General features: G+C 45.3%; 2 protein-coding genes across 2 annotated transcripts in view; one reads left to right on the top strand and one right to left on the bottom strand.

Annotated features, from left to right (window-relative positions):
* vgll2a (vestigial-like family member 2a) overlaps positions 1-13,025 on the top strand; it is a 436,332-nt gene extending 423,307 nt beyond the window's left edge. Inside the window, exon 6 of the transcript XR_014570781.1 lies at positions 12,632-13,025. The gene's annotated coding sequence lies outside the window, so the exon portion shown is untranslated. The remainder of the gene's footprint in view (positions 1-12,631) is intronic.
* Positions 1-25,872, bottom strand: part of fut8b (fucosyltransferase 8b (alpha (1,6) fucosyltransferase)) — a 41,445-nt gene extending 15,573 nt beyond the window's left edge. The window contains exons 1-5 of the mRNA XM_083790794.1: positions 25,648-25,872; positions 17,149-17,267; positions 15,938-16,100; positions 7,848-7,962; positions 3,108-3,345 (exon numbers count right to left, since the gene is read on the bottom strand). Of these exons, the coding sequence (XP_083646920.1) occupies positions 3,108-3,345; positions 7,848-7,962; positions 15,938-16,100; positions 17,149-17,267; positions 25,648-25,850 (838 nt within the window). The 5' untranslated portion in view covers positions 25,851-25,872. The remainder of the gene's footprint in view (positions 1-3,107; positions 3,346-7,847; positions 7,963-15,937; positions 16,101-17,148; positions 17,268-25,647) is intronic.
* Positions 25,873-27,263: the final 1,391 nt, after the last annotated feature.

Below are 27,263 nucleotides of genomic sequence, written 5' to 3'. Positions count from 1 at the left end.
GGTTATAAATGTGTCACATTTAACACTTCTGACCTGAGATCAGATTCATACAAGTTTTCCACTGGACACACACTGGTCTGATTAACCCATTCTGACCTGAGATCAGATTAAAAAAATGTCAGTCGTTCTTCGATTTTTCAAAAAATAGCAGACCTACAAGCTCGTATCGCGCCACTCGGTGGCGCGATATGAGCTTGTAGATCTGCTATTTTTCAATAGCTAAAGCATAACATGATGCCAACACCAAAATGGGTGCCCGGTCAGAATGGGTTAAACTTGCTATTCTAATCTACGGTGCTCTCCATGGTTTTGATCAGAACGCCGATGTTCTGTCCATCTCATTTGGAATATTAACGCTTCTAAAGAGTGATGTTCAGACTTATCAGCGCGAGGTAGTAATGGAACATTATTCCTCCCGGTTTTGGGGGTTAATGGAAGGTGGGGCTTTTCAAAGTAAAATCTGCCCATCTGCTTGGCACTCTAGTGTCGTTATTCTGAAAGTTTCCCTGGCAAAAGTAGTGTTAAGCAGAAAAATACCCGTAAGGATGGAAATGTTGAGAAAAAAAAACGTTTTGGATCCAAGAATTTGGTTACTGGGTGACGTTACATTCAACACAAATTTTAACAAAGAATATTTTGTGTTACTCGCCAGTACAGCTGCGAAGAAAATCATCTTCCCAGAGACAATGGCTGAATGAGCTTTCATCATACTGTACTACTGAAAAGATACTATACAATGTAAGAAGAAGGCCTGCTACTTTTGAAAAGATATGGGGTAGGTTCTTTGAGGTTCTACCTTCAATATCTCCTCTGGGTTGATTTTGTTTTAGTTTTATTTATATTGTTATTTTCGTTTATTTATCCGAGTTGATGTTGTCAAGTGGTGTTGTGTACAATACAGAGTAATGAGAGCTGTGTAGTTTTCCTTTCTGGGGTTGGGGTGGGGGGTGGGGGGGGGGTTGTTTTGACTGTCTTTTGTCTTTTCTTTTTTGAGTTTGTCTTGTCTTGTTTAAAAAAAAAATCATGATTCTGTAAGTCATTGTTGTAAATGATGATTTACAACTGATATACTATTTTTTTTTTAGACCTTGAGACTGACATCAAACAGTGTGGACTGACATGGAAACAGCTGGAAAAGAAGGCTCAGGATAGAGGACTCTGGCGAACTGTATAGTCAACGGCCTATGCTCCATAAAAAGGAGCGATAGGCATAAGTAAGTAAGTAAGTAATGGGAGTTGTGAACCTTCCTTACATATGATTTTCAAGTTACCATATTTTATAACCATTTTATAAAAGTAAAACGTTATCGGTGGTTAATTAGTAGCATGGCTGTGCAGAGCGATGGCACACCGCTTCACACCGTGCCCATTGATAAAGCCACTCCCTCCCAGCTAAGATGGAGTTTCACAGAATTTTCTTTCTGCTGCGTCCCTCATTTAGAGAAGGAATCAGAGCAGGTTCCATAACACGTTGACCTTTTAACTGCTTTCTCAAATGTCCCTAGCTTTATGTGCATGCACACCAAACACATATATTATACATCTCTCTCTCTCTCTCTCTCTCTCTCTCTCTCTCTGGCAAATAAGTCAGAACACTATGAGCTTAAAAGATTCTAATCCCAACCATTTGCGTTTAGATCGACAGATTATGTAATCCAATTTATTTTATAATTTCATTTGCCTGTCACAGTGCCAAGCCGCGTCAACATTTATGATGTTAAATAATATTGACTATCTCCGTGCTGAAACACTACTTCTAACTTTGTACTACTAAAAAGGAATGGAAATTGAGCGAGAGAGAGAGAGATAGATACTAGGCAGTAAAATCCTCAGGGTTAATTTATCAACTTGTAACTCTGAGTGTACAAATCTGTACCAAAACTAGGCCGATTCCCGTTTGGAACCGTGCCGTTGCAAAGGAAACGACGCCCGTTGGGAACGCATGCCCCTCCGGTTATGCAATACCAGGTGTACCTGTTATACCCTACTACTTGCATGCATGAATGCAGATATTCTGCACATTAATGGATAGATATAAACCTTTTTCTTTACCAAATTTGTACGAATGTAACCGAATTGACCCTTACAGTATGTGTCCAGTTAGTTATGTTTGTACACTCTCATAGAGGATTTTACTTTGCATCACCAGCTGAGAGCTGCAGACAGCCTGTTTGGACCTATAGGAGGCTGTTGGTAAGAGAGACCGACAGCAGAAGAATGAATTAGATAGTGGAAAAGGACACATGAAAGGCAGAAGAAAATGGGAGAAACGGCACTGAGAGAAAGAGACGGAGAGAGAGAGCAGGAGATAAGGAGCAAGAAAGACAAGGAGAGCCCAAGAGAGGCAGAGTCAAATGGAGCGACAGAAGAGAAATTAACGCTTGGAAGGAAGGAGCTATGAGAGAGAGAGAGAGAGAAATCAAAGCAGGCTTCATGAAGTAAAACCCAATATCATCACTGATCAAGCTACTTTGCAGGCACTTTGTTCCCATCAGCTTGACAGAGGCCAATCACCACTTAGCCTGCAGTTCCACCCTCAGGCAGACACCATGTCGTGGCATCATTTAAAAGGTTCAATGTATAGGGGTGAAAGGAGCAATCGAAAATCGATCAATCGTTCCACAGTGCAACTTAAAATATTTGAGTTTAATCGTTCAGCAGTAAAACTAAATTACAGAATATGATTTATTTTACTAATAGAACCAGTAAGACGCTCTGCACGCATTCGCCAGGGTGACAGCAGACTGCTGGGCGAGCGCTGGCGCTTTGGCATGGGGGGTAATCTTCATTTTCGGGCCTGTTGAGAACTTAAGTTTTCCCCGGCTGCCGAGCGCGGATGCCCAAATATAGACATATGTAGGAGATCCGGTTGTCAAGAGCCACAGCTCCGAACGCTATGCCCATATGCTGTACTGTAACACTGCATTCACATGGAATGAGGCAAGCAGTAGACGGAAAACGGCAAAACCTGCTGAACCGTTTACCGTCCTGCTCCCGTCCACTAAAAGTAAGTCCGGTTGCCCTCTACCTCTTGCCTGATTCCATGTGAATGCAGCATTAGTTACTTGGAACGTGTGTGTGTGTGTGTGTGTGTGTTTTTCCCCTACCTGACCAGTGGCCGGTGGTGGCCCCGGTGCGATCGGTGCAGGAGTTGCTGACGGGCAGGAAGACAGTCTCCCAGCCCCCGGTGGCGTAGCGCCAGTTGTGGGATTCCAGGATGAGAGTGCGCTGGGTGCCGTACGCGATCATGAAGCAGTAGACCACATGGTGCAGCTGGCAGCCGTAGCCACAGCCCTTGTTGATGTTACACACCAGCTTCCGAGCCTTGCTGCAGTCAGAGGGATTCTGGGAGGGGAGGGAAGGACATGGTGGTAAGGGAGAGTGGGGCAGAAGTTGAGAACATTTTGAACAATTTTATTGTTTGACCTATTGTTCCTGCCTATTGCGTCTCTGGCAGGACACTCCCTTGTCTGCACAGTAAAATCCCCAGTGTAAAATTTACTCTGAACGTGTTCAAATGTAATCAAAGCTACCAGTCTCTCCTTGATGACCCTGTTTCTGTTTTATGCTCTACCTCAGTCGTTCCCTTCTTTTTCATGTCAAGGACCCCCAAATTGACATTTATCAGCCTGCGGACCCCCATTTGTACAGCTCTAGAAGTCATTCTCAACCGTTTTCATTTCAAGGACTCCCCACATTGACACGCATTAAGCTACAGACGGCCATTTTTTTAACGGCATTTCTATCTCTGGGACCCCAATTTATATCGTAAAATCAACGATTTATTTAACTCTGAGAGTGTACAAATGGAACCAAATCCATGTGGCTCAATTTGTACACTCTCAGAGTTACAAATCCATAAGGGTCCATTTGGTTACAAACTATCATTTAGCTGTGGACCCCCTGGAACTCTCTCAAGGAACCCCTGGGGGTCCCTGGACCCCACTGCTCTACCTGATGTCTCTCCATGTATCCCATGAATTTGCTTCAATATGCAGACCTTCGTCACACAGAGAGAGAGAGGCGTACCGCATGGAAGAAGACAGGAGGAAAACGGAAAGGAGTTTTCTTTCTTAAAACTACAAAACAAAACAGAACAAAAAATGAAGCGGAAGCCAGCAGAGTGACTCATGCTGCGTTCTCAATGAGACGCGATGAGAGCGTGGTTTGCTGCTGACAGACGTTAACAATCCACAATGGCGTTTTGGACAAATATCTAATTTATAAATAAATAAAGGACTTGTTGAAAGTCATGATTCCCCACAATAGCTGAGATATGGAGTTATTAAAAAGCACACAAAAAAGAGAGAAAGAGAGAGAGAAGCAAACAGAAAAAACGGAGCGGAGGGGAGCGGAAGCTTCATTTGGAGTCTTGGGCTAGTAATGACGAGAGTGGAATGATGCCGGAGTACCCAGAGACCTGGTTCAAGGATAATGACAGCAGAGGGGAGGACAAAGACAGCGCATAAGTGCCACTGTAGGTTAAGTGGCTGTTTAAATGGTGTGCATTGTGACTATGAAACGCAGAGGCGGTCGCGTAGTGACTCATTTTGGAGAGAGGGCCCACCGCGTGGCTGTTTGCAGAGGGCGTGTGTGTGTGTGTGTGTGTGTGTGTGTGTGTGTGTGTGTGTGTGTCGATACTTGAGAGGGCCAAATCTCCACAACTATTGTAGAATTTGAGAAATAGACATTGTGAGGACTATTATTATGGACCCTCACAAGAGAATAGTTTGTCTTATGGTAAAAATGTATTATTAGAGTTGGACAATGAGGGTTAGTCATAGTGGTAGAGTTGTTGTTATGCCCGATTTATACTTATTAGCGCACCACTGCAATGTGTTGTGAGCTACATAGTAGATCTGCTATTTTCGGCTTTAGGCGTAGGGTCCAACATTTCAATAAATTGTATAAAATGCATTCAGAAGCCCTAAAATGTTGATGTCCTCCCAAGTATAGAAATACAAACGTGTGTGTGTGTGTGTGTGTGTGTGTGCACGTGTGTGTGCACGTGCGTGCGTATGTGTAGCCCGAGGACAATGGGACATGACAAACGGCGGAGCGCGCTGGTTCAAGTCCAGATAATTATCAGCCAACAGGTGCAGAAGTTCCAGATGATGCACACAACACGGACAGAGGAGGAAACAAAGTCACACACCGTTTCCTTTCTTCCTCCTCGTTTCAAAAGGGAAAGATCAATGTGGAGGCTCACAATGCTTAAAGATAAGAGAGAATACAAAAAAACAATGCTGCTTGGACCGGTTGTTTTCTAGCTAATGCGAGAGGCGAGAGACCATTGTTAGCAGACAATAGCCACCACTGTATACGTGTGAGTCCGTGAGAGGGAGAAAGGATGGATATAGACAAACAGATGATCTCTCCGCCTGCGAGTGAGCACATCAATCTCGAGACTGTGTTTATATGTGTGTGTACGGGTGAGCATATCCATCAACGATGCACAGGTGTGGAAATCCATCTGTGCTGCACGAGACTGTCACATTTACTGTGCATGCGTACACGCTTGTGCATGTGTGCCCTTGTTTCTTTTCTCTTTGTTTTGGCCCAAGTGAACGTGCAACCATCGAATCGCGCGTGCGTGCGTGTGCGTGCTCGTGCGTGTGCAGGGGTGATGAATTAGTGATGGCAGCCAGTGGAGCAGTGTGATCCCTCAGTGGCGGTGACAGCAGCTGTTAGCGGGGCTGGTCTCCGCCCAGCCAGACTGACTGGCCGCTCTCTTCATCAAACACGCCGCCTCATTAATGCTGCAGCCCGCGCCGCCGCTGCTAACCCCCCCCCCCCCCCCGCCCTGGGGTGCCACCACACCGGAGCAACGAGAGAGGGTCTCGAGGGGCACTTGAAAATATATCGCAAACCGATATTTAGAACCAATAACGATTGATCGAGAAGGCTTTTTGTTACTACTGGGAGTCCAGTCCAACATTTAGCCGACGTGTCGGAATGTGGGCGTTTCGTCGAAATGTGGGCGTTTGGCGCAACCTTTTGATGATTGGTTCTGATGGTCCGAAGGACAGCCAATGACATGACAGAACGTCTTGTCCAATGCCTGGGAGGGCAAGCAATAAAGCATCACATATCCCACAATCCAATAGATGGCAGTATAATGCTGCTACAAAGTATTGCTACTTGCTACAAAACAACTGACATCACATGATATATCATTACATCATGAGAGTGACACATTATTTTATCTGGGATGTACCAGATCTGGGATGTTAGTATACTTGAATGTTGACATGAAATAATAATCCCGCTAGTGTTTTAGTAGCACCAGCGTCCAATAAGAAAGGCATTAGCCAGTGATGCCTGTTATGCAGCACATTACATTCTACGGCGAACGACATGTGCTAGAGGTCGTCTTATAAAATAACAAGGATGCATGTGTCAGTTATGTTACTGTCATGTGAAAATTGTTCATACAATGTTACGTTGACTGCACAATACGTATCAAAGACCTTCAGCGCACACAGCTTTGGTTGTGTATTGTTGTTCTAGTATTATTACACTTTATTATTCACTCTCTAAACTATGGGTTTTCCGCTGGTGGTTTGTGGACCACTGCTGATCCGTGAAGGTATTGCATGTGGGCCCTGAGCATGCATTTAGTAATGTAGGAAAGTGAAGATTCTTATTATATTTAATTTTATCGACCACTAGTTGAGAAACAGTGTGGGCTGTATGTGTGGGAGAGTGTGTGTGCAGTGCACGCTTTTGACAGTTTTTCTGTTTTGTTTTTGTGTGTGTGTGTGTGTGTGTGTGTGTGTGTGTGTGTGTGTGTGTGTGTGTGTGTGTGTGTGTGTGTGTGTGCGCGTGCGTGCGTGCGTGCGTGCGTGCGTAACTGCGTATGTGTGGAGGATATTGATTAGAAGACATCTTCTGACTCTGTGATCACATTCTCACCTGCTCCGCTTCCGAGCTGACAGATATGACTGGTGCAAATTAGACAAGCAGGCGTGTGAGTGCACATTGGTGCCACGTACAGCTGAGGACAGGCAGTTTGCACTAATGCTCGCTATGCAGTGTGTGTGTGTGTGTGTGTGTGCGAGTGTGGACTGCTGGAGCGGTGGGAGTCAAGTGTGGGTGGACAGTTGTATGTGTACGTGCACAAAATGTGTATGTTTGTGTGCAGAGTGGAGAAAGGAAAGGGCAGGTATCGTGTGGGTGGACAGTTGTCAAGTCTCTTGTTTGCGTGATTGCGTGTTGTTTGTTTTGTGTACTTACACACAGTATGCGTGTTGTGTGGTGTTTGTTTTGTGTACTTACACACAGTATGCGTGCATGTGTCTCTCTTGTCTGTATGAATTTATTGTTGCGACCGCAGTTCGCATTTACTATGAACCTGCATCTCCTGTCCGACAGTTAGTTAGTCACCCCACGCCTCTATACATGGTCATGCCTCGTGACATCACGCCTCCATATATGGTCACGCCTCGTGACATCACGCCACCATATACGTATGGCCATCTCCATATATGAAGATCACAACACTGACCTCATCTAACCCTGCATAACCATACATGGAGAAGACTGGATCATCACCTAGATCTGAATATATATCGAACCGGTCAACAACTCTACATCTGACCTCAAACATCAAACCCTTATATGGCGTGCGCCAGCGCTCGCCCAGCAGTCGGCCATCTGCCGTCACCCAGCTGGATGCGTGCACGCAAGACACACTCCATATATGGCCAGTAAAGAATTAATTCCATAAGTTGATCTGACCCCCATGCCAAAGCGCCAGTGCTCGCCCAGCAGTCTGACGTCTGCCGTCTTACTGGTATATGTGCGTGTGCGTGTGTGTGTGTGTGTGTAGGAGGTTCTTTCGGTACCTGTAGGTAGGTGATTCGATTCTGGACCAGATCCGATAAGTCCTTGGCCTCCTTTTCTCTCCATTCTCCAATTCCGTCAGCCTGGCTGAGGTAGTACAAGTCTGTCATGATGGACCTGCACACACACACACACACACACACACACGTTTGTATTACTATACTTGTGAGGACATCAACGTTCTACGGCAGAATTGAAAATAGCCCAAATAATTGCAGATGTGACGTCGCCGCATAACTACAGTTAAGTATAAATCAGGCGGTCAACGATTGTATTACATTACTTATGGACTATATTTGAATATCTACTGGACTCATTTCCATTCTGTCTGACCAAACCAGTCCAAGGAGGATTTGCATCAGGTTTCAGGACATTTGGTGCACATACTGTATGAACCGTCAACAAACAGGCTTTTCATTCGGACCCACCATTTACATATTTTCAACATAAGCTACAATTACAATCAGATGTTGTGACACCAATTGAAATATGGATGCAAATAGCATCATCCTAGCCTGTGTAGCGAGTGCTACTGCAGAGACTGCATTGGCTTGATATTTATGTGTTTTTTTCCCCGGACAGGCCTGTCATTTGGATGTTGTTGCCAGCAGAAACTTTTCTGAAACATGTTTGTTGGTGCCAAAGATCTGGGCGACGTTCCAAAACTTCTGCTATGAACATCCCAAGGGCTGACACTGGTTCACACACACACACACACACACACACACACACACACACACACACACACACACACACACACACACACACACACACACACACACACACACACACACACACACACACACACACACACACACACACACACACACACACACACACACACACACACACACACACACACACACACACACACACACACACACACACACACACGTTATTACTCACTTACTTGACCCTAATCAGTCACATCCTGTATGAGTGACTCATAACACATCAGTAACTCAAGAGAGCGCACGCACGCATGCACGCACGCACGCACGGCTGATAACATAACAGGCTGTGTATCCCATTCAATCTATGGCTACTAGATGATCATCATTACTCATAGTTGTACGTGTGTGTGTGTGTGTGTGTGTGTGTGTGTGTGTGTGTGTGTGTGTGTGTGTGTGTGTGTGTGTGTGTGTGTGCGTGTGGATGTCAGACAGGGGAGCCATCACCCAGCACATCTGTGGGAAGGAAAACCAAAGCTCACCACCCACAGAACTACGTTAGAGGGAATCAACAGACAGCCCTGAGGGCTCTGACAGCGAATAGAAGTGGAGGCGACCTTAATGTATAGAGTGTGTAGGTGTGTTCATCCATATGTGTATACATACAGTACCTTAACCTTAATGTATAGAGTGTGTAGGTGTGTTCATCCATATGTGTATACATACAGTAGTGGGGGGGGCTGGGGGGCTTGTGGCTTGGCAGGAGCTGCAGTCATTGTGGCAGTGCGCTTAGCTGCTGCGTTGCACAATGGCCATACAGGTTACCCTGCTCCAATGGACCGACTGCTATAAGCAATCGGTTGGGCTGATAAAAACAGCCTGTATTTATTTTGTTGAAACAGTGTGCATTTGCGGTGCATACTGCAGGCTATGTTGATGAGAACAGGACAAGATGTTGGTGCTCTGGCTCCCAAAATCATCATATTATTTAATGTGAAAAATACTTGATATTCTGATGAAAGTGCAAACGGGCGAGTTGCCAAAATCAAGCCAGTTTGTCTAACATGCGTTGGGAGGGTTCAGCCATTTGTCTATTGGAGGCAGTGCTGGAATTTGTACTCGGATGTTTTACTTGAGTCAAATAGCAATACCACAAATATACAAAAACTCTTAGAGTAAAATTCTAGCATTCAAATTGAAGAGAAAGGAGGAACACCCGCACACCGCCACTTGCCAGGTTCAAGAGCATTTATTTGTAAAGAGCAGAGAGTTTTGGTCTTGCGACCTTCCTCAGGCCTGAGGAAGGTTACTCTCTCTCTCCCTTTAAAAATAAATGCTCTTGAACCTGGCAAGTGGCGGTGGTGTCTGGTGTGCGGGTGTCCCTCCTTTCTCCTACGCTGTATGCCTCGTCACCAACGCACCTGCTCCAAATTGTCTACCGGGTGTGCGGAAGTCACCTCTCTATAAATATAAATAAATAAATAAATGGAAATACACGGTTATGCAGCCAGTCAACAGCATGCATCCAGTGATGGTGAAGTGTGAGAGGAGAACAATAGACACTACTGCCCTATATACCCTCTCATCTCTACTCTACGGCCTGTTCAGGACAATGGACCTTAGAGCAGTGGTTCTAAACCTTTTCTGGAGCAGGGCCCATTTGAAAGTCTCTTTTTAATAGTATTGTTATATTATCATTAAAATCTTGCCAATTATTTGTAATGGTAGTAATATGGCAGTGTTTTATAAAAATATAAATATCGGATCAGGAAAAATCGGTATCGGCAGATACTCAATATCAAATGATCGGATCGGGAGAGAAAACGTGATCGGGACATCCCTACTATAACATCATTCAGAGGTTCGGGCGGGTGGTACCCGTCCTAATGCTATAACATCATTCAGAGGTTCGGGCGGGTGGTACCCGTCCTAAAACGTGATTGGGACATACCTACTATAACATCATTCAGAGGTTCGGGCGGGTGGTACCCGTCCTAATTCTATAACATCATTCAGAGGTTCGGGCGGGTGGTACCCGTCCTAATTCTATAACATCATTCAGAGGTTCGGGCGGGTGGTACCCATCCTAAAACGTGATCGGGACATACCTACTATAACATCATTCAGAGGTTCGGGCAGGTGACATCCCTAATATAACATCATTCAGAGGTTCGGGCGGGTCGTACTTGTCCTAATTCTGTTTGTTCGGTGCCGCAGAGATGTTGTTCAGCCTCAATAATTAATTAATTCAGCCCAGCTTCAAGTTCATTCTGTCGGCAGTGAAGCCAGGGGAAAACTGCGGTAGTTTGGAAGAGACACAAGCCAACTTCCCAGGAGGAACAAACACCTCTGAAATCTGTGTCTAGTGACCATTCATGAACACAATAGGCATCCTATTGCTAGGAAGAGAAAACCTCTGTACCTCCGGCACAAATTCCCCACAGTGCGTCACGAGCTGCAATATCCAGGTATTAATTTGACCATCTGTTCCAATTCCAGCAGTGCTGCTGGCTGTAGTGTTGCCTACACACTGCTCTGGACGAACGTTTATAAATAAAATGCCAAATAACGAGCAATCTCTACTTCTCCATCTGGGGACAGAGTGGAGAGCCGTTTCCAACCACCGCACCGCGGTTATGTGTTCAACTGTGTATATAAAACATATATACCCTATCGAGCAGTGTGTTTATGCTTATGTCTTGAAATGATAAAAATCGTTTTTTGTCTTTTTGTGCTCTGGGTCTCCCAAGGGTGTCCCGTTCCCGTAGGGAGTGTGAATTTGAAAACAAAGGGGCTGTATATTCATTATACATTATGTTATATTAATATTTATCAATATTAAACAACTGTGTGAAATACTTACTGGCAAAAAAAGACTACTGCTGTGTGTAGTGAAGACATGGGTGCGTGACTTCCATTTTCTATCATGTTGCACTGGTTGCCTGCTCCTATTTTCTTTTCTCACAAAGTATATTAATTGGCTAGAATGAATAGTGTGTTTAAAAACAAGCTGCGACAGTCCAGCAAAGTGTTTCTCTCTCAATTTCTCCCCTTCGCCTATCCGTCCACAGCCAGTGCGCATAAAAAACAACGGGGTCTTTAAAATTGCAGTTAAGAGTACCTTGTCCTACAGTAAATTGACAATGTGTGTCCATTTGGCTACATTTTGTACACTCTTTGAGTTAGAAATGGATAAACAAACCCAGGCTTTTAGAGTGTACAGTATCTATTTTCACAGTAGGAATGAAACGGGCCCAGCGTGGCAGTGTTGGTGTCATGTTAGTGCCATGCTGTGCCCGTTAAGCTGCCAGAGGAATGAGATCTCTTAACCCATGACATTATCACAGTGTACTGCATCACACCATCCACCCTGTCCTCATCCATCCGGGTGAATAAAGACAGTTTGTCTTTGGGCTATACATATAAAAAAATGTCAAAAAAAAAATCATGACATCTGGAAAGTATCATTATAGAGGTTGAAATGTCCTGAAAAGTGAAAACAAGGCCAAATAAGGAGAATCTGTAAAAAAGTTTTTTTTTTTTAAAGGAAAGAAAGCTACGTACTCAGCTGAAAAAACAACATAGTGCACATAGACTAATATGAATGTGTGATAACCACTGAATAAAGCCAATTAGAATAGGGTCTTCACAGTATTGCCAAAATTGTTTCAGAAAAGTCAGCCCAATTTTTAGGATTTACTACCCCTGAGGACATGCTGTAATTGATGCGAGCTTTGCTGATCCAGTTAAAAGATCATTTGCAAGTCACATATAATGGCATAATAATAATAATGATGATAATGTTAATGAAATTATGTACGAGGGCCATGCAATTTGAAACATACTGTACACAAAATCACATTGATTTCCATTAGCGTGGATGTTTTTCAATTACTACTACTTTTTTCACCCTTTTTTCCTGTTTTTCTTTTCAACACACAAACTTTTATTCCGACATCAATAACATTTAACCTGAGCAACGAAGCGACTTTTCCTCATGATGAAACACAATATTTCAACGCTCAATAGCTTCTCACTGTCCTTTAATCTCTATGGATTTAAATAAAAGTATGTATGAACGCGTGTATAAGTGTATGGCATGAAGAAACCGCCAGTGGATAGCCGCTCAGACGAATACTGGACTACTCGCCCCGGTGCTTGCCCGTTTTTCCTCCCGGAATTTTCCCCAGTGAGGGGGATAACTTTGTAATATGCTATTGGCTGTTTGTATTCTTTTTGGAAAAATATAAAAAGATACTCCTGTGGAAAGGCTATATTATTTGACTTATATTGAACCTATAAACAATGTAGTATTATTTAGTATATGTAAGGTTTTGCCCCCTCAAATGGTACCTCGTCAGATAATCCCCACATATCCTACAACAACTTCTGTGAACAGACTTCACTGTAGTAGCTTTTCATAAATTATATTTGTACTTAGGCTGTTCTGCTGTCATGAAAGTTTATAGTTAGAGAAATTCAAAGTCCAGCCGTCTGCTGTCCAGCCTCTCCCACCCCTCACTGGGGAAAATTCTGGGAGGAAAACAGAAACGGGGCGAGTAGTCTTGTTACCGCTCAGACAGCCAGGGCTGAGACAATGGAGCATGTTAAGCCACTTCAGCAGGATTACAATGGAACACTTGGCCAACTGACACCAAGCATTTCTTCTCTCACTTGCGTGGAGGCCAGCCAACCAGCTGGCAGCATGGGTGTGGCCATGACCTTTGCCGTTTCCTCCTCCGGCATCCCCTGTTGTTACTTACTGCTGTGAGCACTTTGTTTATGTTGTTATTGATTTATTCTCTTAACTTTATTTTAACTTCCTTACTGTACATTCAATTATGTACATATGGACGCTGGGTTTGCTTTATGCCTGATTCAATCATTCAATATCCTTTTAGATGGCCTGATGTGTCTCACTTGATGTTCGGGGAGTGTCGGTTGGGATTACTTGTCTAGGGTCTGTCTGCTTGGGCTCAGTTGGGGCGACTGCTACAGTAGGATGTCCAGTTGGTGCAGGGTTAAGTTCCTGCTACAGTAGGATGTCCAGTTGGTGCAGGGTTAAGTTCCTGCTACAGTAGGATGTCCAGTTGGTGCAGGGTTAAGTTCCTGCTACAGTAGGATGTCCAGTTGGTGCAGGGTTAAGTTCCTGCTACAGTAGGATGTCCAGTTGGTGCAGGGTTAAGTTCCTGCTACAGTAGGATGTCCAGTTGGTGCAGGGTTAAGTTCCTGCTACAGTAGGATGTCCAGTTGGTGCAGGGTTAAGTTCCTGCTACAGTAGGATGTCCAGTTGGTGCAGGGTTAAGTTCCTGCTACAGTAGGATGTCCAGTTGGTGCAGGGTTAAGTTCCTGCTACAGTAGGATGTCCAGTTGGTGCAGGGTTAAGTTCCTGCTACAGTAGGATGTCCAGTTGGTGCAGGGTTAAGTTCCTGCCCACCACCATAGTCTTCACTGGGCTTGACCGGGTGCTCCAACGAACCCAATGGGCCGTGTTAAGCATGTACCTCCGTCCACATGCATTACGGCCTCCTCCTAGTGAGGCTCTTCACTGTCAGGTGAAAAGAAGATGTTTGGCTTGACGGGTCGGGTATCGCAGGATAGTTATTTATCGGGATAAATAACTAGATAGTTATTTTAGATAGTTATTTTATCAGACAGTGGGAGAGGCTGGACAGCAGACGGCTGGACTTTGAATTTCTCTAACTATAAACTTTCATGACAGCAGAACAGCCTAAGTACAAATATAATTTATGAAAAGCTACTACAGTGAAGTCTGTTCACAGAAGTTGTTGTAGGATATGTGGGGATTATCTGACGAGGTACCATTTGAGGGGATAAATAACTAGATAGTTATTTATCCCGATAAATAACTTTTTTTTTACTTCTCATTATTTTTTAATTGTATTTAAATATCTGTTTAATAATCATCATCATTATGTGCTTTGTTTTGTGACTTCATGCTCTGCCTTATCGTTAATGCTTCATGTTTTGTGTAAAGCACATTTAATTGCCTTGTTGAAATGTGCATTCCTTTCTTTCTTGAATAGTCTATGAGGGAAAGTAATCTTTGTGGGGAAAGTAACCCTCATCCCCCCCTATCAACCTCCACCTCTTTCTTTTTCTGCTGAAGATGCAAGTAGGCCGGGCGCAGCGCACGCTTGCGACCAGCAGCAATAAGTTTGGTTTGATTAATGTATGTATATGTGTTTCAAGCCTTATGACCTGCTGTAAAAACCTTTTGCCCTTCGGGGACACTAATAAACAACCTTGAACCTTGAACCTATTGTGCTTGTTGTGAACGTCCCTTTTTTATGTAGGGAAAGATGGGGTAAAATCTATCATTTTTAAACACTGCACGCTCCAACACCAGCAAACATTCCTCTATATTTTACCGACAGTAGCATGCCCTGTAAAAAATACTGTTACAGTTACTGCAGTCTTGGGCACATTTATTTCTTTGTGGAAAATGAGCTTTCTTGCTGTATTCTTCTCTTTTTAATTAAACGCTGCGGCCCTTGAGCGTTTGCTTCTGTGCTCTTTGGCCCAAGTCCAGCTAGAACCTATTGGTGGTCTACATCCATGACTAAATGACTAAATAATGACGACATTGGATCCATCATAACACAGGTTATTTTAGCCTTTTCCTGAAAAGTTACGGTTTTGGACTGGACTCGTGAGGTTTCCATCCGACAGAGCATTGTTACATGTATCCAACCTTTGACAAGTGAAAATTAGGAACAAGGTTTTGGTGTGAAGAAGGCAATGCATAAATGGATTAGACCATGGTGTAAATTGGCTATTAACATTACAAATGTCCTGTGTTAACAATTATAGGACGTCATCCTGGAAAGTTGTCCCATCTCACTCGTCTTACATTAGTAAAAATAGAACATTAATTCTAACTAAAACTAAAGATTCTCATTACAGGGGATGCATCGCCGCAGATTGCTTGCACTTTCTTAGCGTGATCAAAGTTTACGCTTTTTTTCTTTTTTTGTAACTTTATTTAAAGGACCACTTCACCACTTTTCAACCTATCTTCATATAATAGGTCCTCACTAATAATCTTGAAAAAATGCAATTTTTTGCCCACAGCCCTCCTATGAGACACAGACTGAGTAGAAAAAAATCGTGCCATTTTATCATGATTATTAGTGAGGACCTATTATATGAAGATAGGTTGAAAAGTGGTGAAGTGGTCCTAATAATAGTAATGGGCAAGTTTAATTGGTTACATTCACAAAAAAGAGCCATTTGCTTGCAACCGACCCACCGCTATAAATAATTAATACCCGATGCCACAAATTGGAAACTGGGTTGTTGTAAAGTAGAACTTTTCCACTTTGATGGGACATTTGTGTGTGGCTGGCTTGTGCTGATGATATTTGACATGAGCCCGAAGGCGCTGCATGTGTGCCAACCTCTCCTGCTGTCCCAGGTCCTGGAGCAATGTGTCTGCGTACTTCTGCCTCTCGCCAACATCCACGGTGGCCAGCTTCTTCACCTCGCTGCGCACAAAATACCAGAGCTCCTTGACGCCATTCTCCACCCTCCTTCGCAGCTCTTCTTGATTGGGACCGGGGCCTGCGGGGGTTTAGGTAACAGGAGAGGACAACCATGAAACCTTACAAAGGCGCACCAAAGGAGGACGCACTTGAGGTACAACAGTGACCTACAAATGGAATCACTGAAACCAGAACTATATACCCTTAAAGCAGCTTCAAAGTAGACTAGAGAGGAAGAATGTGGAGCATGGGAACACGACAGCTTGTTTATGCGACTGCTACAGTGCTGTGACCTATTGGCATTAGTGATGGCTTCGGGATGTGGCCATTAAAATATTTCTCATTCTCTATTTGAGTGTCCCTGGGTGTTACATTGACCTCATTAAGGAACATTTGATGACTGTTTTCGTGGCTCTTGGCTCTCTTTCATGTGTTGTTTTTTTTGTCACAATGTTCTAACAGGACGGAACTCTACACCCCGCCCCAGCTGAACAATGTCGAGCGACACATGTGGTTAGCTCTAGTTTCTGTTGAAAACAAAAAACACTAGGAAAGGAGCAATGGCCTGAAATGAGAGGAGGACGAGGAAAAACACATTTTTAACCTTATCTTACACTCTTTCTTCTCTTCTTGCTTTCTCTCTTGTTCCCTCTGTGGAAAACACTGGCGGGTATTTTTAGCCCTTTCTTCCCCTGCGGCAAAGATGGAAGGGCTGACCCTGCGCTACCCTGCCCGCTCGCTTGTCCTTCTTATTTTCCATTCTCTCTATCCCTTTCCTCCATTCTGCCAGCGGGGTGTTCACACCCGCTTCCATTCCATTCACACGTTGCACCCGCAAAACATGACAGCTTACCCTGCCCATATAACCCAAGAGTTAGAGTGGCACGCAAACACACACACACACACACAAAATCATCATGGCGTGTCATCGTCGCTGCTAGCTAGCCTACAATCGGCGTGAGCCTGGACACTCTGGTTACAGGTGAAATTGACCCCACCTCCACCCTTGGCGGCTTTATGCCCATACGCAGCCCATGCCGCCCCCCTCCGTCCTCTCTACCGGGCTTGATGCTCCAAGCCTTCCCATGCCCTTCGAGGGGTGTGATTGTGCCCCTTGTCCTGCTTACCATCCCCGGTGAGTCTCTGGAAGCTGTGGATTTGTTGTTTGGCTCTGGTCAGCTGGTCCTCCAGGGAGCGTAGTCTCCCTGCCGCCTGGGATCCGGCCTCCACCTGGCCCTCTGGTATCCTGATGAGGAACGAGAGAACAACAGAGAGAGAAGGAAGGGTTGTAAATGTTGAGTGAGCATGACAGGAAGAGTCACAGGAGCATGTGCTATACATAGAGCTACTATAATCTGGCATCTGCCATACACTCATGCCGCTTTGCACCGCCCTTTCTGAAAATATGTCAAGTTGCACCGAAAACACGTGGCTCGTAAACAACTAATTGCTGGATCATTCCTTGTCCCTTGTTTGTCAGTGAGCTCTTCTAACAGTGTTTGTGTAGCTACAGTATTTGTAGCCGACTTGATTAAATGTGAGCATGCATGACAGCACTCCGTGCTCACAAGCATAGTATTCGGTAATCTTAGTAAATATGCTGCTGAAAATCTTGCAAAGCCTAATTGCTAATTACAGTTTGAATGATGTTTGGGCCGCCTTTCAACCCATTTAATGTACTCCCCATAAACAGGATTCATTGTGAGCTATTCCCTAATGCGTATTTGTAAACTAATGACTGCTACAATGGTAGATTTTCACAGGGTTTTTGTCCATTAGAACTTTGTGATGAATGGGAATCGGCGGCATGCAGACGATTTTGTCTCAGTAACTCGTTCATTAAATAGACCTTTGGCAACGAGTGAAATTAAGATGCACAGTCACAGAAACTCAGTCTCACGGAAAAGACCACTTCAGCCAAGGAAGTGAAAAAAAAAATACTAGAGGAACTGCTTTTGATATCACAATGGCACTACTCTAAACTGTACACAAGGCTATTAGGAATGGACTATATGCAAATGCACAGCAGCACTGGCGTGGCACTACAAAGGCCATGCTAATGAGTGAGCAATATGCATACTCAATTTGCTCCCTGAGTGAGGAATGTCAGGCGAGCATGAAGGTCTTTTTTTAAAGTCACATGCTTCTTGTTATCTATTAAGTATTATTTATATTTATATTTGTATAGCTTATAAAAACTATGCTTACTCTAGAAGACAAGTGAATCCATTATATCAATCCAACGATAGTTGCAGACCTAATAATGTATTAGTATAATGCATAGGGCGGCTATCAACGACTAGCAGGAAATAGGACAGCTCATATTTTAACTGCTGCATTATGTAACACTTTGTAAAAGACTAGAGGAACCCATCAATACATATAGCTCATGTACTCTTGTTTCTATTCAAGGCTGAAATCTGAGGCATGTCCATTTCAATGAACTGACCTGGATCTTTACGAGACAGACCCAGCTGTACTGTGCATGAGCCTCTCTCAATCCGTTCTCACAGCTCCAGACAATATCAGACAAGATCTCCCAATGGCCACACCCTGACCTGACAGTCACCCTATCAGACAGGAAGCAGGCCTTCTGCTTCGGTGACATAATTTCCCACGAGAGTTGAGTGACGGACGGTGAAGGTAATATGAAGAAGAGAAGAGACTTTCTTGACACGAGTGCAGAAAAGTGATTCTACGTAGGGTAGATAATACTGGGGCCTTTCACCTGCATTAACCTGTGAGCACCGTTAGCATACTAATACAGGCTAATCAGCACAGACACGCCGCAGAGGCCTAGCTAACATGCTCCAAAGAGACATTTAAACGCCAACTGCCGAGACATCTGCCGGCACAGTCCAAACAAAAACAACCAACAGACGCGGATATAAAGTGATTGCAAACATCCAGCGCAGCGGAATCAAAAGCCACAAACACAGGGGAGTGACGAACAGCACACAAAGGAATACACAAAAGATGATCTCTGGTGATGTGTCCAAAAGAACGTCAAAAAGTAAACGTTGAGACTCGACGAGGCGGCTGCATCTTTCCAATGAAACGGGAGAGGCACTGACTGTACAAGATGAGAAATGTCACACTGTGAGGAATGTGAGGTGGAGGAAAGGACGGAAAGGAAAATAAATCCTGCCAAATGAAGGACAAGCTTGGAGTCTGTGGGTCACTGTGGCCCCTCGACCCTACGGACCCCCTGTGGCACTGGGTGCTGAGATGGAAAGCAGCGTAAGCTTCCATGTGTAAGGCTGTTCCCTCAGAAGTGCTGACCCTGCTGCCCCGTACCGCCCCCACCACCTCCCTCCCTCCACTCTCCTGCGCACCCTAACCCGTGGAGGGCACCTGGAGATCAGAGCTGGAAGGGGGGGGTGGTTTAGATAGCAGGGCAGTGAGGGCACAAGCGGAGGCTGGTTCTGCATACATATCTCTGTGGTAATATTCCACATACTTGTTGGTTGTTAGAACATCAAAGGAATCCCATAAACTGACCTGGGAAGCCATACATATGGATGGAAATGTAAAGTGTGCTGCTGGGATCTGCAGATGAAAGTGGGAGACATAAATGCAATTTGCCTTTACATGAAGCAGGGACATTGATTAAGGATCTATGTTGTGTGTGAGTGTGAGTGTGTGTGTGTGTGTGTGTGTGTGTGTGTGTGTGTGTGCATGTGTGTACTGTAGGTGCGTGTGCGTGCATCCGTGCGTACATGCATTTGTTCATGCTTGTGGGTCACGGCACTGTGGTTTTATAAGATGTTAAGTGCACAAACAAGTCTAAGTGTTCCAGTCTTTCCTGGAAATTAAGCAAATACGGAAATGCATGACCATTTGACTCCAATAAGTCAAGCTAATAAACAACAGCAGGATATAGAAGCTTGGAAGAGGTGTGTGTATTGTGTAAACACTTGAACAAGCTGCATTAAACCTAAATGAAAACCTATTTGTTAGGCAGAGGTGAGCAGATAAGCTACAAAACAAGAGAGAGAGATACTGGATAGTTGAAATATCCCAGAGGGCAAAACACTTCTCTGCATTTGACCCAACCTATTAGGAGCATTGTGCTTGTGCATGTGAGCACACACTCCGCAAAGGGAGCAATTAGGGATCGAACCGTGGGCCGTCCGATTCCCAGACGGCTGCTCTACCTCCTGCGCCAATGGCACCCAATGAAGAATGACAGACGACGACAAGAAGTAACACTGTAATCATTATATATACAGTACACACAATGCACTATTGTCGTGTGAATAACGCTACATGTTCCACTATGTACATTGGGACTGTTACTACGTACTACTTAACTGTGCAAACATTAACAGCCCACTCACCCTCACCCAGGCAAACCCCAAGTAGCCTGATAGTGACTCTAAGTGGTGCTTGCATGCCTTAATGCCTTTAGCGCGTCCACAGTGCCGGCAGCTCTGCCCTGAGCCCAGCTTGACAGAGATGTCCTGCCCATAGACAGCTTCCACAATGGGCCTAGTGTGTGTGGCAGCAGGACCTCCCTCGTCTGGACCTGAGACACGGCCGGGTCGATGGGAGTTCAGGTCTGGATGTGCCTGTGGCATCTGCTCCATGGAGCCAAGCTGGGCTAATAGCGCCACAGAGTAAAATGAGCCCTCGTGTGCTGTCCGTCACCTCGCCCACAGGTAGAAAAAGTACCTCAAAAGCAGTACTACAACGTAGCTCTGTTAGAAGTAAAAGTCTGGTAGTCAAAATGTTATTTATTTATTGTGAATTCTACAATTTAGTCAATTTCATTTCAAAACATTCAAGTATCAGAAGATGATGTAACCCAGTCACTCTGCATGTTAAATCTAAAATGTCCAGTCATTTTTGAAAAAGACATATAGGCCTAACCTTTTTTTAATCATACTATCCTTGTTGATATAACGACTTTTAGGTCAAAGATATAACATTATATTGTGATATAATAATATAGCAGCGGGTAGGCTACTTACTAAGGCCAGTCAACCGTCTTCTGTGGGTTAGATTTTGGTACTGTCAGCCGATCCGTGATAATAGAAAGGTTGGGAAGCCCTGGTGCAGACGCTCGACAAAGCCGGATGCACCACGGTGGATTTGTATCTATTTGCAATTGATGGGACTTTACCGTTGTATATTAAAGCTCTGCTGGATTGGAATCCTGGAACATACAGTATAGGACACGCTCCAGTCACTGGCTGCTTATACTAAAGGTTCCAAATAGAACTGGGGAAAACAGCCTTTTGTTTTAGTGCCCCAACCACGTGGAATGACTTACAGCTGAAATTAAAGATCTGCTCTCCCATTACATACGGTCAATTTAAGTCTTTGATTGCAGACCCAAGTGTCTGCAACTATATTATGTATTAAATCACAAAATGAGGAAATGCTGCTGTTCCGTTTTGTTGTTTTTGTTTATTGCTTTGAAAATGTTGTATTATGTTGTACTTGACGCCAATGCAAATGAGGGAAACCTCAATGTCTCTCGAGAATAAATAAAGTTTGAAATGAAATGAATGAACCCGTTCTGTAATAACAATCTAAGTCTACAAAGTCACTTGTAACTAAAGACTTCAAATAATTGTAGTGGAGTGAAAAGTACAATATTTTCCTCTGAGAAGTAGTGGAGTAAATGTACAGTATTAGAGTAAAGTATTAAGAAGAAAAGCGCCTCAGAATTAGACCACAAGTACTTGAGTAAATGTACTTATGTTACTTTCCACCACTGTCACCTCAGGCACAGCAGGACAAGGGCCAGCTCGCTGTCCCGTTCTCCAGACTCTCGACAAGAACTACTGTTTGTTTACAGTGCATTTAGCCGACACTCCTATTATCCAAAGGGACAAACAGCAGCAAGCTCAAGCTTAAATTGCTATGTTGTTGTCATAACAAGCAAGTGATTGTAATCGGGTAAAGCTACATGCGCGAAGACAATACATGTAATGACTACTTCTGTGCGCCTTGAGTATATTGGAGCACGTGAATAGTGTTGCTAGGTAAAGGAACCAGTTCAAGGGGAGGGGAAATCCCTGAGCACGGTAGATGTTCTACTTTCCAGGGATAAGGATAATGGCAGTGTGTAATGTGCATGTAACGAAAGTTGGCAATAGCATAATGCCTTTTGACCGCGGTTCCCATAGCGGAGGGGGGGGAATTTTCATATGTATACAGTATATACACCGCACGCACACACCCCCCCCCCCCTTCCCCCCCGGAGAAATGTTCCGCTATTCTTCAGAAACAATTGTTTTTCAGCTGCACCAATTTCTGGAGGGGTTTGTGTCTTTAAAACACCACAAAAGGTGTTCTAATGGATTCCAGTCAGGGGACATACAGTACTTGACTTGGTCAGGTAATAAGTTTTCACTTTTTTTCTTCTTCAGAAACTCTTCTGTGACTTTGCCATTGTGCTTTGGATCGTTATCATCACTCTGGAATATTCCACTACTGCAAGGCTTGAGTCGAGTCATTTTGTCAGCCAGTATTTCGGTATACAGTATCCGCAGGCATTCATGGTGCCATCTATAAATGTCACCTCATCTCCCCGTTCCCCAAAAACCTTTGACTCGTGAAGCCCTTTTGTCTCTAGAGTGGCGACAGTGTGTGCCAAGGTTGATCTCAGGCTAAATGCCCAGTATGTTATCACCTACTGTACAACATCCACCTCTAGCAACAACAGGAGGCTAAGGCACTGTGCTGAAAGAAGTGTCAATGACTTCAAATACCTGGGCTCATGAGTCATGGGTCAACTCGACAGCACAAGATCTTACATTGAGTAAGGCGCTCGCATGGAGGGCTCTGAGCGGCATGGCTATTGTGGGGAAGTCCAATCCCCTCAGCTTCTTCTCTCAGGCAGACTATAGTACTATACTATACATTTTCTGTGGATGCTGGACCCTGAAGCCTGCCCTGCAGAGGTCCCTGGATAGGTGATACACCAAAGTGCTGTGTGCAGTATACTCAACATCAACCGGAACAAGCATGTTTGTTTGTTGCATCTGTATGTATGGGCACACAGGGCTGGTAACCATCATGTTGTTTTTACTTGGACAGACAAGGGAGCTGCTGTCATTTACATTCCTGTCCTGATTCCGTATTCAGATCCTGGCCGTGTACAGACAACACATAATTGACACATAAGGCATTATCACAGCCTTTGGCAATTGTCCCGTGTCATTTCGCACGCACGCACACACAAGGCCTTTGGCAATTGCCCTGTGTCATTTTGCGTGCACACACACACACCTTTGGCAATTGCCCTGTGTCGTCATCGCGCGCGCGCGCGCACACACACACACACACACACACACACACACACACACACACACACACATCACATTGTATGGTTGTGCCTCCTGGCAGAGATCTGTGCTTCACTGAGCGCACCTCCCGGGTTCTTCCTTCTCCCTGTCTGGACAAGCTGGCACTCACAAACAACACTTAGCATTTGTTTTACCTGCAGTGGGTAGCAGATGGGTGGGGTTTGTCGCATCAGGTCAGTTTAGCGTAACACAGCCTTGCAGGGACTGTCTAGGCAGAAAAAAAAACATCCAAACTAACTCTGAAAAGTACTTGAAATCCAATATGGCGGAGTTCTGGACCTGTGCCATGTGGCGTTCTGTGCAGCTCATCTCCTTCAGCCTCACCATCCTCATTTACCACTCCCAACCCCCCAACCACTCTCTCTCTCTCTCAACTCTCAGCATGGTTGCAGTCCTGGATCCATCCATCATTCGTCCTCCTCGCCGCCTCCACTGCATCGCTCCTTGCCTCCCTACCATCCATCCCTCGTGCCTGGGGATCGATCGGCACCTCATCGCTCAGGCCGGCTGTCACTCTCCCCCGTCTCTCTCCCCCTCTTTCTCTCCGCTGTCACATGGTGGATTCGGTGTGTGTCATCCCTCTCGGCGGGGAGCATGCGGCGCCCTGCCCGAGGTGACTGACAGCAGAGCAGAGGGGCGTAGCCGGGGCGGGCTGCTCCGGTTCGACCCGAATCTCACCTCCGATTAACACTGCCCTGTGATTGGTGGGCCGGCCGGCCTGCTGTCTGTCGCTCAGATAAGTGACACTGAATCCCGACTGACTCCGCCGGCGATGTGCTTATCTCTGTACCAAACTGTAGGCTAGTGGGGTCGACGGACTGATTGACTGACTGATTGAATTTATTTGACAATTTCACATTAGATGAATATGGACGGACGGCTGGCCCACAGCAGAAAAGAAAAAGCAACGGGATGTTAGGCCACCTCAATGGAGTTACACTGGGAGTCCCTTATGGAATCCAGGGGACAAGAGATGCCCTACAGATAATAGCTATTCAATCGTTATAGTTCAGTTCACAGTAAGGTCACTCGTACTATAAAGCCACATGCACAGCTTAATGTGTCAAATATGATCATCTGACCTGCTACTGTACCACCATATTTTATACTAAAATTATTCAAAAATATTCAATGCAATGTTCATGAAGGCTGCAACTCGACCGGTCTCAGAGGAGAGCGTATATATTATGCAGTACATGCTCTCTGTATACATCTGAAGGATCAGTGCCAAAGCCCTGCACGGGTAAAGTGGGGCAGGCAGGCGCCAGGCGCACAGCCCGGTGCGTGGTGTCGCCCGGTGAGCCCCGGTGGGACCATCCATTGGATGGGAGTCTGGCCCAGATCCACCACTCTGTCAGCAGATTGGTGGCGGAGTGAAGGGCAAAATGGAACAGGAGGAGGTGAAGAAGAAGAAGAGTGAGAGAGTGAATGGGCGGAGGGAGAGGAGGGTATGGCAGAGAGAGGGGTGGGATGAACGGTTAAGGACCTTGGCTGGGGATGACGGACAGCTCCCTAACAGCCTCTTTGTGGCTATTAGAGCTCTGATGCACAGATAAGAGACATGACTGGAGGCCTCTCTTGGGCCTCATTTTCTGAAAGACTCACATCACACACACAGTAGGCTACACACACACCCACACACACAAATAATCCCTCACAGTGTGGATGGTTTCCAAAGCTTAAAAACGCAACACGGCAGTTGGCTGCTTTTGGCATGCTGTACCGGATAATTCGCTAAACCTTCGTGGGGCCCAGGAAGGCCGTGCTGTTACGCCGCTATATCGCGACGCCCCCGATAAACAACGATGGAGGCTTCGGTCCCAACTTCCCAAGCACATACAACGGCTGAATCCTCCACCAAGCCACAACCACGCGGGGTGATGGGGACCCATCTGGACCCTCGCCATCCGAGGGCAGAACATGTTATTTATCCCATGAATTCCACCTTTGTTTCCGAGCCAAATGCTGAATAATTACAAAAGCAAGGGACATTAATGGGAGACCAGCTGTCTTCACGCTGTATGGATGTACTGTACTGTATGTTTGCGTTGACGAGGAGTTCAAAGTGAATTGAATAGAGCAGTAGCAGTCAGATCTAAAGCATTTGGTTCCACACGAGAATATGGTGTATGTACACACACAACCCTTACACACACACACACACAGTGCTGTGTTTTACCTGAGACACACACACACACACACACACACACACACACACACACACACACACCCTGTGCTGTGTTTTACCTGAGGGACTCTCTCACACACACACACACGCCCCCCCCCCCTTCCTGTGCTGAGTTTTACCTGAGGGACTCAGCCATGCGCCGTAGGTCTTCATTCTGCTGTTTGAGTCTCTCCAGCTTGGCCAGGATCTTGGAGAGCTCTCGGCTGGATCGCTCTGGATGCTCGCTGTCTCTCACCAGGTGACCCCCAATGTAGAAAAGCAGCGTGCCCCAGGCCAGCAGCACCAGGGTAATCCAACGCCACGAACCTGCCCAGGGCCGCATGGTTCAACTGACGGTGCTCGATTCTCGGCCGGAACACCCGCCCGCCCGCCCACCCCCCCCACACCTTCCCAGACCTCCCAGACTCCGAACTCCCCTGTCCTACGTGCGGCACACGCGCTCTCGCGTGCCTCCGTCACAACAAGCGTGACAGCGTGTGCAACAGTGGCGCCCTTGCCATTGGCATGCTTGGCCCTGGTGTGGCAGATGAGTGGTGTGTGTGTGTGTGCGTGTGTGTGTGTGTGTGGGGGGGGGGTGGGATGGGGTGACAGCGTTTCTCAGGTAAAGCTCGGTGTAGTAGAGTCACTTCTGGCCCGCATACTTAAGACATCGGTCTGAGCTGCACAACCAGCCCACTGGAGGTCTTCGGACTTAGTAGCCCCTCCCACTTCCGAGACGTGCGCTGAACGTGAATGGTAACTCTTTCCGCCGCCCGCCGACCTGGCCGCATCTCTCTGTTACGTTGCCCCGTCACTTCCCGTCAGGCCCGTCTGTTTCTTCTACTGGAGTTGTAGCCTCTGTGAGAAAAAACAAAAACAAGGAAAGACAGGTATCAGGAGTCAGTCAAGCAGAAGGACTTTTGGTGGTATCACAAATCAGTCAGTTTGCCAGTGAGTCAGCCCAAAGGGAAGCAAACAAACAAAACAGACAAACAAAAAAAGCTAGCGAACTTGACAACTCATATAAATGCTCTTCCTGCAGAGCTGTGCAGAGTGCAGTGTCAGACATGCCTCAGACAATGCCCCACACAAACGTTTCCTCAATTTCTTGCATATGCAGTCATCTTACAGTAACACACTTGTGTTCTCAGAAATACGCACACACACGCACGCACGCACGTGCATGCACATGCACGGCTAAATCTCTCACATACAGGCACACTCATATACCAACTTGTAGACATGAACATGGATGCTTCATCTTGCACTCGCGTACATCAATAACTGCCAAATGTCTCCCCCGTGTGCCTCCTCTTTCCAAGAATCAATGAAAGCGCATAGATACAAACTCACGGGGGGGCATGTAGTGTACAACACATCTATCATCTGTTATTCCCACACCACACCACAGTCCTGCATCATTTTGTTTTTTTGTCTTATCTTTTGATTGATTGAATACCTTGTTAACAACATTGTTAACAGTACAGCAAAGGTTATGGTAAAAGGATAACACAACGAGCCTGGGTTTGTTTCCATTGGGGTCCACTGTCCTCAATTCATCAGTAATACATATAATATAATAAAGCACAATACAAATTCCAATACAAAATATTGGAATGAAACTCAGTAGTTTATTAAATTGTATCAATATTGTAGATGGCATAATGAATCTGTCAGCAAGGACATGCAGTCACAACGTGTTCCAACTTCAATGGGTTCGGATCAGAGCCAAGTCCCTTGAGGAGACGTGCCTGTA

This window comes from Protomyctophum parallelum, assembly GCF_964188405.1.
Source record: "Protomyctophum parallelum genome assembly, chromosome: 19".
Lineage (NCBI taxonomy): Eukaryota > Metazoa > Chordata > Actinopteri > Myctophiformes > Myctophidae > Protomyctophum > Protomyctophum parallelum.
Note: the sequence above shows the minus strand (reverse complement) of the source record. Positions and strands in the feature narration are given on the sequence as shown.